Source organism: Toxorhynchites rutilus, chromosome 2 (assembly GCF_029784135.1).
Source record: "Toxorhynchites rutilus septentrionalis strain SRP chromosome 2, ASM2978413v1, whole genome shotgun sequence".
Lineage (NCBI taxonomy): Eukaryota > Metazoa > Arthropoda > Insecta > Diptera > Culicidae > Toxorhynchites > Toxorhynchites rutilus.
Window position 1 is genome coordinate 230,176,266 of NC_073745.1, and position 15,272 is coordinate 230,191,537.

A 15,272-nucleotide genomic window follows, 5' to 3' on the forward strand; every position below is an offset into this window, starting at 1 on the left:
GAAGACAAACGCAGCGCTGCGCTTGAGTTGAATTTTCATCAGCGCGCGCGCTCAAAGAACACTCGTATTCTCTCTTGGTGCGAAGCGCACAAAATTCATAAGCACGACAGCGCAAAATGTACCCAGCGCAGAACTCAGCTACTAAACATTTCTTCTCACTTGTGTGATGCGCGTCTCATTCTATATACACACACATACACATCAAATTCTAGCGCCCGCTTTGTCTTCGTTCGTTCTAAGCAAAGCATAAAAAAAAGACGGGTGGGTAATGTCGGGAACATAACCGGAGTGAAGTAGGACTATACAAAGGGGACAGCTTTTGCTAAATATATATTTTAAATATATTGTTTTTTTTCTTCTCCTACGTGAATACCTACCTATCTACCTGAAAAATGGATTAGTTTACTGTTTACTCTTTATGAACATGTTGGGGGTTCTGAAAAGAACCTTTGGTGTTGTGTTTTTGCGTTTTTTTTACAAACTTTCTCAATTTTTTCTCACTGTCTTATAGTTGATTCTTGATTTTTTCCCAAGGCTTTGTACTTATTAAATGTTCAACGCCGGGCATCTTTCGGCGTATGCACATATCGTACAATCAAAATGATGGCTGTGATAGGGGATGTATAGGTGGTCATCAGCTCATTCACTATTATATATTCCACTATTGAGCACATTACCGCACCTTAAACTGTTTCCGTGTTTCGGAGACGAATGAATTGTAAGATTTGTAGTCTCCGCAAACAGAGTAAATAAAAATAAAAAAGAACTGAGGTTTTGGAGACGAACTCTACGATCTGTCGAGAAATAAACGAGCGTTCTGAAAAACCATAAACGTTCTGAAAAACCAACAGTAAATACAGGGACGGATGACCTTCGGATTAAAGTCCTTTAAAATAAGAACAGAGCAGCAGGAAATACATAGATCATCATGTTGCTCCTTTGTTATTTTTCTATACAATGCAGATGTAACGTCAGTGAATTTTCAACATCAGTTATCAACCAAAGAAAGCAGTTCTTGCTACCGAGAAAATTCGTTAATGCCATCCTGCATACAATGTGTTGTAATTTGAAGCCACTTTTAATTCGGAAACCATGCATGGGTTTGTGAAAACTGAATGATCAATTTAAAAGACCCCAACCACCAATAAATTCAAGAACAAGCATAAACAAAATAAATCAGTTTATATTATATGTCATATTATGTCACTTAAGAATGCATTGGTATTGTGAAAAACTTTTAATAACTCTTCTTTGAAAGGTTTAATGGCCCTGAAAAGCGCCGTGTTTTACGGTGGCTGGTTCTGCCACCAAAGCAGTCTGTATAAACAAACTTTTTCCTTCTTCTACCTGCTTCCGTTTTGCGATTGCGTTTGCCACTCGCTGAAACTAGTTGTTGTCACCGAACCGAATGTTCTCTGTTCTGTAGGTGGGTTTTCTTATTGTTGTGAGCAGCTTTGCAAGCCAACTCGAGCACTCAGGCGGCCGAAATTCTATAACCGCTATTAGGTATACTGATGCTCCGGCACCAATCCGTTGATGCGATGTGATGTGGAACGAACGAAAAATTATCTTTAATCTAAACAGTTTATTGTTTTGCTATCACTCGATATCCCCATCTTGTACGGCTAAACCTTCCTGTTTAGCGATTGCGTTTGCCACTCGCCACAGCTTTCACAGTTGGAAAATTCTTCCCATCCAGCTTGTGACATGTTGTACAGTAAATTATATTTAATGCGACGTGTCGAAACACCACTCAGTGTCGCATTGGAGGCGATTTTAACCTGTGATTGAACATTTGCGATGACAGTGGTACAGTGTCGACTTTCAATGTGGGGTCATAATTTTGACCTCGAACTCTATGTTTACAAAAATGTCCAACTAAATATGTCGCATTACAGGTCCGTCCAATTAGCTGAATGTCGAGCTAAATGTAAATTACTGTACTTTCAATCTAGAAGCAATTTAAAAATTGATGAAAATTGAATAATCGGGAAAGTCCCCAACCATCAATAAGCTTAGAACAACTGCCAAATTCACATACTCATCATATCCTGGCAAACATATTATGAAAACATCAATTTGTGTTTTATTATTATTTTGGATATTGTTTTAGAAAGCATTGAACTGTATTTCGTAAACTCTTTTTTGGAAGGTTTAATGGCCCTGATAAGCGCCGTGTTTTATGGAATGGTTCCAATTTAGAAAACTTAGTACTCGTTGTTTTGAAGAAAAAAACCATTTCGAACGCCCTCGATGCCGCCTTGTTCTGGATTTGCCACCAAAGCAGATTGTATAAAGAACAAACTTTTTTCATCTGCTACCAGCTGCCGTTTTGCGATTGCGTTTGCCACTCGCCACTCGCTGCAACTGCCTGTTGTCTTGATGTCCACCGAACCGAATGTGTTCTGTTCCGAATGTGGGTTTTCTTATCGTCGCGAGCAGCTTTGCCAGCTAACTCGATCACTTCGGCGGCCGAAACTATATAACGCCGGCTAGGTGGACTGGTACTAACGCGCTCGGCCTAGCTACCCTTGCGGTTCACAATTATTCAATTATTTATCTCAAGAAAAATGAAATGTTATTTATTATGATAGATGCGTAGATATATTTCTTATCAATTGATGCAAAAACTTTTGCGATCTATTGAGAAATGCTCGAGTTATAAGCGTTCCAAATCTTGCATTTTTTCCTACTTGTTCAGTGCCTAGATTTCCATTTCACCCCCTATATCTTCCGGTTAGACGTAGTCCTACGTCAACAACAGCGCGCCCCCATTTGAACCGTATACGCTTATGTGAAGAAAAATACATCAACAGAGAGAACAATCCAGATTCAAGCGCGCAGCACGGCGCGAATTTCAGCGTAAAACTCAGCTTAAAACTGGACTTGCGCCCACGGCGCTGACAACCAAACATTTCATCTGTGTTTCGGAGCGTGCTCATTCGCCAGAGCGCGTGTGTGCACAAGGAGTGGGAGCTCAACTAGGTACAGAAATCTTGTTGCACATCAGCACCGAGTTGCATTCTGGAGACTGTTGAAAACGTTGAAATTGGGCGGAGCTCGAATCGCAATATTTGTTCTCTCCGCATTGCCCGCAGAACGAACGCTGCATTTGCATTTCGAGCGAGCGTTCACGTTCACTAGTTTGTTCATATGAACAATCTCTCCAACGATAGTTCGCGAACAAACATATGTTCAAAATCTAGGTTATTGTGATTCACACATATGCGAGTTTGTTCGCATAATTTGATTGGCGAATAAAGTGAGCAGTAGGATGTAACTTTACTCACGAAATTCGACCCGCGAGCATAGAGAAGAGTATATTCTAAAGCAGAACCTTCGGGTTTTGGTATATTACTGTACGATCAATGAGAAAATGTGCTGATTGATATACCAAAGTTTTCAATATTTAATTTTATTGTTGAGCTTTAACGGTGTATCTAAAAAGTTATTTTCCCTATAAAGTCCATTACCTTTCCAACAGCTTTGTCGAACACCAGATTTTAATCAGACTGGAATTCGAGTTATGATCCTTTTGAAGAACTGCCAATGATTTTGGACACGCTCTTTCGAAAAATCAGTTCTAATTGAAATTGGTCATATGACCAATTGTAATTTTGGGAAGCAGCCATCCTATGTACAAGGTTTTAAACAAATCGAATAGTGTCTGGTCAAAATAGGTTGTTTTCCGGCTAGTTTTGGAATTGCTCTAAATTTGCTTTTCGATGTTCTGTGGTGTCATGCGAAACTTTCAGTTCTCTGGATTTATGATGATTCAACTACCTCCGGTTGTTGCGTTAGTATTGATTGAAGTAAATTTACATACAGTTCAACGCTTTCCTTCGCCCCAACACGAACCATGGTTCGAATAATAATTCAATTCGAAGCAGCATCTCCTCTACACACAGAACCTCTTACACACACGCGCTCTCCAATGTTCCACACTCAACCGAATCCAACAAAAAAAGAGGGACGGTCCAAATTGACTATTATACTGTTTGTCTTTTCGCTCATCTTCTCCGGGCTTCTCCACCGTACGAAGCTGGAGAGCTGGGTGACCTGATGTGAGACCGAGAGCGAGACGAACCGAAAACGGGAAGAAAACTCCACCCTCTTGGCTTCGCCCCGCATTCTCGTGCGAGCAATTTATTATAACCAAACTCACCTTAAAAATAGGATTGAGGATTAAATTAATTTCGGTAATTGAAATTTCATCTCCTCCTCCTGTCCGCGTCCCTCCCGCAGCAAACCACTTCAAACAAACTTTCAAACTCTTTATCGTGATGAGTGCCACATATCTGCATCTCTCGATCAGTATAAGAGCGGGAGATATTAAAAAAGGATTACGCCTCGCCCGGGCATATACGTATCTATATCGAGGTCAGATGACTCGAGGTCGTATCGCTCCGAGCGGTCGGTCATGTTTGAGTTTCACACTTTTTTGGACAAGGATAACGGACGACAGACCGTTTGGTGAGTTGTGTTTTATATCAAGCCGGGGAAGTGCAACACATTTTAAGCTCATTAGGCGGCTCGCACACCGCAGCAATAAGCAACTAGCAAACTGCAGTACACAATATGCAACAGGAAACATATTTTGTTGTTCTTCGCATACCAGAGCAATAAAAACCCCTGACATTATGCAAACAATCGCCTTAATGTACGAAACTTGTCAAAATATGAGCGATAAGTTGCTATTCAACCGACACGCCGTGTTGCTAGCGACATGTGTTGCTCTGTAAAGGCGACAGCGATATCGTATTGCGTCGGTGTGCGAGATCAACAAAGATTAAATGGAAAAATCCATTGGTGATAATATTGCTTATTGCATGTTGACAGTTGCTAGTTGCTCATTGCTCCGGTGTGCGAGCCGCCTTAAATCCGATCTAATTGACATCGTTTGATTTCTGAATCGCTTCCCCGCGTGGGATTGCCTCGATTTGTTGACGCTGTTTGGTGTGTGCACGCGATTACAAAAGCGATATTTTGTTACAGGCAATCGGCGTTGGAATAGAGTATGGGGGATGAGAGCGCGCACACACTTTTCCCCCTGTTCGAGCCTAACAAAAACAGGCGATTATCTATTGTTCCCATCTGAAGTGCTGAAGGCTTTGCGTCGTAACTGGCTGCAGTTAAATGGCAGTTAAGGGTGGATCGCATGTACCTAGTAGTAGGAATCAACTAGCAGCTGACTGAGAGCTGGATGTCGTCGTCGTTCGATGCGGTGATGTATCAATCTGGTCGCATGTTCATGTTCGTAATGCATTTCGGTAATTTCCCTTCCAAGAGCGAGAGAGCGAGGGAGAAAGCTGAAGCAGGAAATCCGAAATGAGAAAATTAGCCAAGTAAATTTGCGTCATTTTCCACCCCACCACTCGCTCAGGACACGCTCGCTGATTGTATTGTCACTTGCTTCGAAGGACGCTGTGAGAGCGAAACTGGAAAACCTATATTTAATTGCCCGTAATTGCAATTGATGCTTGGCACTGCCAAGCCGCGGCAGTAAGCGTTACATGGAGCGGTTATTTTTTTCTTCCTCCTTCTGCTACCACAATCAGACTCCCCAATCTTCTCTGTAGCGATGGATTGGTGGGCGACTAATGGCATGATTTAATTAGGGCAATAATTGTCGCTCTCGGAAGTACTCACCCGCGCCCGCGCAGAAACGATGCTGCGTGCGTGAGTGTGTGTGGGCTCTGGATGACATAATTGAATACAATTTAGGCGCTCTTATTCGGGAACAACTTATGGTTCGTCGTTTGGTGCTGGGTTTCGGAATGTGTACCAGCATTGGAAAATTTGCACGATAACACATTCAGCTGATAGTGGGAAAACTTTTTTTTTTAATTTGAACAATTTTTCCATTCGTTGCTCTTGCTGCTTGGACACCACTTTGTAGAATGAAAAGAAATCGTCAAAATCAAAATAGAAGATTTGTTCCGCTCACAGAATACAGAATAAGAAGTGTTAAAGTTTTTTGAAGTTAACTTGAAACTTAAAACACAAAAGAAATACATCAAGCTCAAATCAAGTTGATCAAATTTTGATCGTTCCACCCTTTAGAAACTCAGGAACAATTGTGATCTTATCAAGTACATCCTATGATCATGACTTATGATTTTGTATCTGCATTGCATTCATAGAACACAGCTATACTCAACTGCGGCCCCTTCTGGTAGGCCCGTCTGCCCCTTAAACATTTTGTCACGAAAACTTAAAAAATCATGTGTATGTTTAAAATTTCTAAAATGAGAGCGTTTCGTTTGAGGTGCAAAGTTTCGAGCGTTAATACCTCCTTGTCAGTTGAACAAAGTGGTATGCCAATCACTTCATTCGGAAGACTAGTAATGCTGATTAATTATTGATCCAAAAACTTGATTCCATAGCACCAAACTGCTTCGAAAGCAAACTCACAAACAATCTCAAAAAATCTATAAATCTGCTTGAAAGACCACCTTAGTCAAAATTTGTCGATGTATGTCGTTGGCTGTCAGTGAAAGTTCTCTAAATATTGTGCTCGCACTGGCCAACATTATTTTCTATTTTCTACTGTGTTGAACAATATTTTTCGCCACAGAATGCATCTCCAGAATATGCAAGAAGCAAGCATAGTGTAGAGCAGCATCAAACCAGTAGAGAAATGTTAAATAGAATGTACGTTGTTTTTCATACCGTGGAGATTGTACGAATTGTTGATTTTATGCGTTATTAAATAGATAACGGTAGAGGGAGACAAATATATAATCATCTGGAGACACACTGTCTGTAGTACGAGAAGAATGTCGCGATGCATACTCGCGAGAAGAGGAATGAATCATGAATCAACCATCTTCAGCTGCTTGTTCAAACAACGCAAACCCATCGGTCCTTTTCAGGGCCACTAAAACATTCGACTAAAGAGTTTAAAAGTAGAAATTTCGATGCATTCTAAAAATTTATTATATATTTATTTTGGCTGAAGGGAGCTTTTGTGAATTCAGGAGTGTGTTTGCCTCTATCGGAGTGATAATATTGTTTTGTATTATAGAGGTTTCAAGCTTTCTTAGTACATTTGCCTTCAGCCTTGAAAAAGACCAGACCATTATGAAAAATCAAACTAAACAACTCGGTTTTTGGAAATATCAAAATACCGGAAAGCCGTTCTGCCGTCCAGTCTAGGATTGGGTGGTCCTGAATCTACATTTAGAAGATCGATCTTTTCCTTTCCGATTTTCGATTTTTTGGATCGATTCTATGCACTACGAAAAATTTTAAAAATCCATCTTTTGTACTCGATCTCACCGATCTTTTTAGTCGAAGTATTTTTTTTTTTTTGTAAATTTATTTTTCAGTGAACATATTCCAGACAAATTTCATAAACATTGGGTCCCTTAAGGCTGTCAAATTAGCGGTCGTAAATTTAGGAGAACCAGTTTTGTATGTTTGGTCATTACAAAACAAGCGATCAGAGGTTATATTAATGGCAACATCTGGTCCAGCGGAAGCATTCTTTTCTGGAACTGGGACTACTACTAAGATTTCGACTGAATCCCAGACTAATTACACGGCTGGATTTTATGGGATTATTGTCAGCGGAGTTCTGAATGAATATCAGTTGTTGAATTTCTAATAATAATTTTCAATTAATTTGTTGAATTAAATAATTTTTTGATGGTACAAGATGAATGCCCTGGAAATTACAGTTTTTGCATGTTTTTAGTTTTCTGTGATGAAGGTCTGAGAATCAAAACAAAATGCCTTCAATATTTGAATAGAAATGTGAAACACTTATATAGAACAAGCAATAAATTGGAAAAAAAAGCATTTGATTCTTCAAAGATCGCTTCAACAAAGATCGATTCTTTCGATTAGTTCGATTAGTGAAACGATCCCTACGTCATTTTGAAAATTGATCCGTAAAGATCAAGTCGCTAGCTGGATGGTCATGATCGCTAGCAATCATGAATGACTAAGTAGTGATTTTTTCCAATCGATCATAATCTCGAAACTCAGGACGACACAGAACACGAGCTTAGATCACTAATTGACCGCAGGGATTATCTGTGAGTCAACGAGAACGAGAACACCTCGACTCATCGACTTCGCTGCTTTTCGGAAACGAGTGAAACTGTGTATGTGGGTTCGAGTGTTGATTGAGTCTGTGGCGATCAAAGTGACATAATTAAAAGAACGAATAATGTTTATTTCATGCAAAAAAAAATGAACATTCGGTGTTAGGTTAAAAAAGTCTGATAAACTGTTTAGCTCTTTATGAGGCAAATTGTTTTGTTGTTTATTGCTTCATTTTTTTCCAAGATTTTATGGTCAACGAACTGGACATAAATTACAATGTATCTCTCAAAAATCAGAAGATAGTTACTAGGGCTTGTCGTTTTCGAAACAGAAATGATTCATTTCATTTTCGATTGATTCATTTCAGTATATCGGGGTGAAGTGAAATCGATACATTCTCCACGCATACTGGAGATTTCATTGACGATTGAAGCTGCTCGGAATGGGCTATATTCATTATCATCGTCAAAGTGTTTCATTTCGCATACGAAATGGAACACTTATGGCTATTCAATTGAGAGTTTCATTTGATTAACATGGACCTGGTCCTGGACCGTTTTCCGAAAATGTGGTAATGGAAGACACATAGGAGTCATATAGCAGTCACGCTTAGCACTATATTAGCGGTGCCGGAAATTGATTATTCCTGCTGGTCTATTGCACAACATCTCATCTCGCCGTTTGCATTAGTTTCAGTGAGCACGGTTGGAATACAGCGTTGATTTTAAAACTGAACTACTCGATAAATGTTTCGATTCACTCTGAACATGATGACTTGGAGACTTCGCTTCAGTGTGACGAATGAAACGAATGAAGGTGAAGCGAAAAGAGAGAGAGTGCACGAAAGAGAAGCGATATTTTATTCATTGAGAATGAAAAGAGAGCAGAAATATATTGTCTCACCGTGAATTAGTTGTAACTTGAAATGCAGCAAGTTTTATATAGGGGCCCTATGTGTCAGTTAGAGTGAATTTGTAAGGCCCGTATTGAATATGTATCATATGTGTACGGAATTATTACCTATTATACTCATTATACTCAAGAGTATAATCAGAATCCAGTTGGGAATGTTTCATACGCGTGTCCATGGAAGGAGAGAATACCAACGATACCTTTTGGTACAACAATTTTTTTCATCAGAAGAATGTTTATTTCGTATACTATAAATTACTATAAATTATTTATCGTATGCTTCGAGAGAGTTAGAACTTTTTTCTTGTATGCGCATCCATAGATCAATTGGACAGGACGATTTATTTTTTATAATAAAACTAAACTTATCAACATTACGTGTAGGGAAACTGAGGGTAAGACGGACAGTGGAGCTAAAACATATACGCAGTAATTTGAGCAGTCAACTAATGAATGTCATATTTATGTCGATGAGAATTTTTTCTCTCTATAACATTTTCAATATTATGTAATATTGAAAATTTGTCAAAAATGGAGGCTGTGTACAACAACTAAATAAAACATTGTACGAGCGGATGTAATTTGCACGACTTCGATATTAAACATTTTAAGCGGTTTAATTTTTAAAAATCGATTCATTGGTTGTTCTGATACTAGATAAGCTAATAATGGGAATACATCGAATAGGTAAATTCATTAGAAAATGAAAAATGGCGAATGTTTAAAATATTTGTACTGACGAGGTACAACGGACAGCTTCCAGTGGTGGTAAGACGGACAGTGAAAAGTTGGTAAAGGAGAGTTGATCTGTCAAATGATTAATGTTAACGCTTCGCATACCACATCACTAGTGCGTCTTATCCCCATCATATTTCCATTTCACCCGCACCACAAAAACGTTCATAGTGTCGATCACGTTGGACAAGGCTTTTTTTGTGAAACATACGACCCATTGTGAGGGAAAACAGTAAATTGAACTGCGAAAATAACAATTTTAACAATAAATAACAATTTTAAATTCCAAAAAAAGACCAAAAGACCGATTCAGAAGATAATCAACTTTATTTTATCACGTAGGAATTGAAAACAAAAAACGGAAAGTAAACAATGAATATCAAAACAATAATTGAGACTATTAAAAAAATGGGATGATTATGCATCTGACAGGAGAAGTCGATACACTAACGTTGTGTACAAGAATATATAAATGAAATTTGGAAAAAGGTTATTTAACCGCACCTGGTAGGTTTACTGTCAAATTATTCAATACTCCTCCATTCTCAAGATTGTTGCTCTTATGTCAATGTAAATTATGAAAACTATCAACGTACATTCCACGAAAATACGGAGATAGAACTACGTCTTCACGACATTCCTGAGTTGTTTTGCATTTAAGGTTGTTTGGTTGAGTTAATTTCAGTTGGGTTGAATTGAAAACATAAAATTGTTCATCACGAAACGATGAATTGATAAACATGGAATGAAACATCTTTACTGTTTTTAAGATTCATCAAACAAACATTCACAAATTAAAAATGTGAGCATGTGGTACTAAATTTTAGAGTGTCAGAATTAAGTTCCGAAATGATTCAGCAGTTCATCCCCAAGCGGCAACTAAATGTCAGTCAGGTAGTTATTTTACAGGTCGTGATTACAATATTTCCATACAATGCTTCAGGAGCTCTGGTTTTACAAGAAAAAAATGAAAAGCGAATTCCGTAAAATGAGACTTAATATGTAGTCCAAATAAAATTAATGAACTAGATTTGATGAAAAGGTAATAAGAACAGAGTACTAATATAAATCATTCGGAACTTTACCGGTTTGCTTATCTACTTTAAGCTCAATCCTTGGGGCATTCAGTAACAGATTACGATCAACTTGAAGTCGTTGCGTCGTAAATCTTCATATTCATCATATCATAGTCATAAATCGCGACGCTCTCTTGCATCTCAATAGCAGTTTTCAACTTTTGACAATGTGCTGGAGGCTTGAAGAAGCGTGAAATTTGAACAACTGCCACCTAATAAAGTACCGACATCCAGTCCCACAATAAACTGATATAAAATTTTCCCAAAAAAATCGAGTATTCAAGGTATGTCTACCGTGATATTGGTAGCATTCCAGTTCTGGTCAGTCAGAAGTGTGGATAATTTCATTCGCCGTGACCGTTAGAGGTTAAAGATGGTGGTCGACCGAGGAGAAAACAACCCATCCACCATGAGTACCATCGACAGAAAAGGAAAAAAAATCTCTAGTCTCCCCTCCCAGTAAACCACCGACATCCATCTAACCAGCAAAAAGGGATACTCAAACAAACCCTGGCAAAATCTGCTTTTAATATAATAATATATCGTATTAATACACACATCACGAAGCCGATTGGTACCGCCGGCCAAGCAAGGAAACGAGCGTTGAGCCTGAGTGGAGTCGGGAAAGGTCTTCCCCCCTTCGAAGAGCCAACCGATATTATCGACTGCTCTGTTTGATTCCCCATCATCCTAAGCAAACACTCCTAATCGATCCTATCAAGCGTGCCGGAAGAGATCCGTAATTACGCAACGATTAGACGTCTACCAAAAGGCAAACCGTTTGGTGGTAAGGGGACGTGAATATTCGATAAAGCGAGCAAATGAGGAACTAATAAAATTCTTCCAGTAACCTATCGTAGCCGTTGCGGTGAATTATTAATTGTGATCCCGTTTAGCTCGCCACACGCGCCCCCGCTTTTGTACTGCTACTGGTGTTACGTGTACAACATAAGACCCAAAAGTTGCTAACTGTGTTACGCCCGGTGCCAGTTATCGTTAAGACCCAAGTCGTTAATATTGTTCGACTAATTTGAATACTTTGCCGGCGGCATTGGAACCGGTGGCTGATTGGGGGCTCAAAAGCCGTCAGTTCTAATCGCATTATGAGCGTTGTATAATTTGATTTTCAGGTGACGATAAGCGCAGAATTTGACCTCGTTGAGCTCGTTGGTCAGGTAATTTTGGATTCCATAATAAATTTGCATGATGACGCACAGATCTCCAGGCGACAATGAATCGTCAAGAAAATGAAATAGAAACTTGCCTGAACTCTCGCTTCGCTCAAATCCAGTCGCATAGCCAGCTCTTCCCGGGTGAACACGTCCGGATATTGGGTTTTCTCGAATGCTCGCTCCAGTTGATGCAATTGAAAAGTTGTAAACGTTGTCCGGGATCTGTCGGAGAGATGAAAAAAAAAACCATGGAGTGATTAAACGACAATCGAGAATGCGTTCACGGAAGAGCAAAAACTATACCGTCGAATCTTCCTCGGACGGTTCATATCATTCGGATCGCCATCGATGCCGTCCAGTTCGCCCATAATTGGCATCTCATCGTCGTTGTCCACGTCTACGCCATTTTTGTGCGAATCCACCGGGGAATCTTCCCGCTTCAAGGAATTATCGTGATCTGCAATGCAACAAAAAAATAGATAACAAAAATCAACTAAAACCAATCCACTGGGCGAAGCCCCGAAAAAACATGTTCCCACTCAAGAGAGGAAGGGCAAAAAAAAGCCCCCAAAAGCTTACGGCGTTTCCTGTCAATTTTGACTCGCAAAAATTTCCAAGCGCCAAATTGATGCAAAATCGGTTTTATTCTCTACTCGTTCCGCGGCTCGGAAACATACGATTCGGGATTTTTTTCTGTTTCTCTGCAACGCACATACTCGAATTAAAAGGGCTGAAAGCGTTTCACGAGAGGAGCACCAGTGAAGAGATCAAAAATAATTCCTCAAATCTATAAAAATTCTATCGTTATCCGCTTTCCCGGCGCGATTGAAACGTGGCCCGCGTCACCGATGAGCATATACCGATGCACACGCCAATTAAATAATAATCGCACTGGTCGTCGTCCTCGACGATGACAGGGACTTTTCGAGATTCGGGAAAAATATATCCTCGTTGGCCCGACTGGTACTTGTAGCATGCGAGTTGTTATTTCGCGGGACAGCAGTTGGATTAATGCTCTTTTAACAAACATTTTGAAGAGATGATTTTATTTAGTTTTTGAATGTTCATAGACGGGTTCAGAATGGAACTGCGATTGGGAAAAGAGTGATGATTGAATTCTGTTTTTTTTGTTTGGAAAAATTTATTTTTCAAATGATTGACCAGTTTTTTTTTTATCCCATTTATTTATTTAAGGCTCATTAGCATTTTAACTGCAACAGAGCCGAATTTTAATCGTGTACATGTCACATGGTTATCATATCTATAATTAGCACATTACACAGTTGCCATTCGCCAGTATTCCTTCTATACCATTACATATGGTACATTCACACAGTAGCCATTTAGGCGTAAGGGTGTTCTTTCTGTTCTTCCATTATCCAGTTGGACCACCGGACAGCGGAGACAGTTGTTTGATCATTGTTGAGTTATTTATAGAACAGTAGCCCGATGTGTCTGGCAGAGCAGAGCAGTTGTATGGATGAATCGATCTTATTTCGACCGTGGATCGATCTCCATCGCTGATGATTGTTGCGTGGACTAGCTATTCTGTAACAACACAAAGATGGTCAATGAGGGTCCTGAGTTTTGAACTCACGATCAATCGCTTTCTAAGCGAACGCGCAACCAATGTGGCTACGGAGACCCCCATTGACCAGTTGAACAAGACTATTTTTAAAAAATACAATTGAAAATACACATTAATGTGGCTATCACGTCGTTATTCATCTCAGTCGTAATAATAAATTTTATATGCTATGGAAGTTATTTTCAACTCCCAACGATTTTGATAGCGACATGATCTGAAATTCAAAGACATGCAAAAATATAAAAACTCGACTCGTCAACAAATCTTCTTAGCATTGGTATTGTGCTCAAAACGTTTTAATCTGACTCAATGTATCAACTCAATCTGAGTTTAAATTGGGATTGTCCTTTTCGGAACTAAGCGATCAGAATGATTTGTTTGCTTGCTCCTTCCACTTCAGGCAGAATCATTCTCGATTGATATTAGTTTATCGGGTTGAAGTAAAATCAACACATTCTCTACGCGAATTGTAACATTTAATTGACGATTAAAACTGCACTAATGGGCTACATTCATTACCGTCATCGTCTAAGTGTTTCATTTCGCATGTGAGAGGACGCTCGAAGCTATTCAATCGATAGCTTAATAGTTTTCATTTCACCAACATGGATTGTCTCGGACTGTCTACCAACAAAAAGTGGCATGAAAATAGCATAGGAGGGCATAGCAAACACGATTACCACGTTAATTAATCAAGCGGACCCACTGCATAACCTTTACCTTACCGTTCCCATTTATTTCAGTGAATACGTTTCGAATACAACAACGAAATTTTTATTTGAATATATACAGCTCGATCAAAAAATTGCTCCAATTCGCTCTCAAAATGACGATTGGATCGCTTAAGTGTAAAGAATGAGAGAAATGAACGATGAAGCGAAAGAAGCGCGTACGAAGGTAGAGAGATGTAAATTTCTTTATTGAGCTTGAAAAGAGAGCCGTGTTATATTTATCCAGCGTGAATAAGGTGCAACTCGAAATGCAGTAGATTTATTATTGATTGACGATTTGTCAATGAAAGTGATTTTGTAAGGCCCTGGTTCTTTGTAGAAATCAATGACTCTATTTTCATCCCGAAAAGACAAAGAAGAAGAAGACAAAGAAGAGAAGCAAACGTATAGCCCAAATAAATGTATTTGTCTCAATCGAATGCTTCAATAATGTTCGTTTTTATAGTTGTCGAGGTGTCAAACTACAAATACGCATTTTTCTAAAAAATTCCCTTCGTTTGTTGTAAAAATATCGAAAATGAATAGAGCGGTTTGGTATTTAGTTACAAATTTAAAAAAAATAGGTTTTAAAAATTGGCATAAAAATGCATCAGCATATTGCATCTCGAAAGCGAATAAGCGTTCGGTAATCCTATGTCATATTATTTTTTACATTAAAAGTTTACTAATATACCTTTAGTTTGCATTTAAGAATTCACAGATCGGTTGAGCGATGAAAAGGTTTACAAAAATGAGTTTATTTTTGAATTATACAGCCTAACATCTGAATAAAAAACCTGAAAGGTTTTGTGAAGGTACGAATATACTATGTTGGATCAAAATCTGGGCATATTTTTATTCGGTATATCTTTTTTCATGGAATTGGTGGATATGTTCATATAAGGCGGATATAATTCTCAAAAGCCGAAACACAAGACTCTTAAAATGCTACAGTTGGTTCATTTAATCCACTTTACTAGTATTTATGTAGAGTACCACAAATACGTTAAGGAATTTTGCTTTTGTT

At 38.8% G+C, this 15,272-nt stretch overlaps 1 protein-coding gene across 1 annotated transcript in view; it reads right to left on the reverse strand.

Moving 5' to 3' along the window:
* LOC129770092 (retinal homeobox protein Rax) overlaps positions 1-15,272 on the reverse strand; it is a 37,685-nt gene that overhangs the window by 10,845 nt on the left and 11,568 nt on the right. Inside the window, exons 2-3 of the mRNA XM_055772720.1 lie at positions 12,251-12,404; positions 12,040-12,169 (exon numbers count right to left, since the gene is read on the reverse strand). Of these exons, the coding sequence (XP_055628695.1) occupies positions 12,040-12,169; positions 12,251-12,404 (284 nt within the window). The remainder of the gene's footprint in view (positions 1-12,039; positions 12,170-12,250; positions 12,405-15,272) is intronic.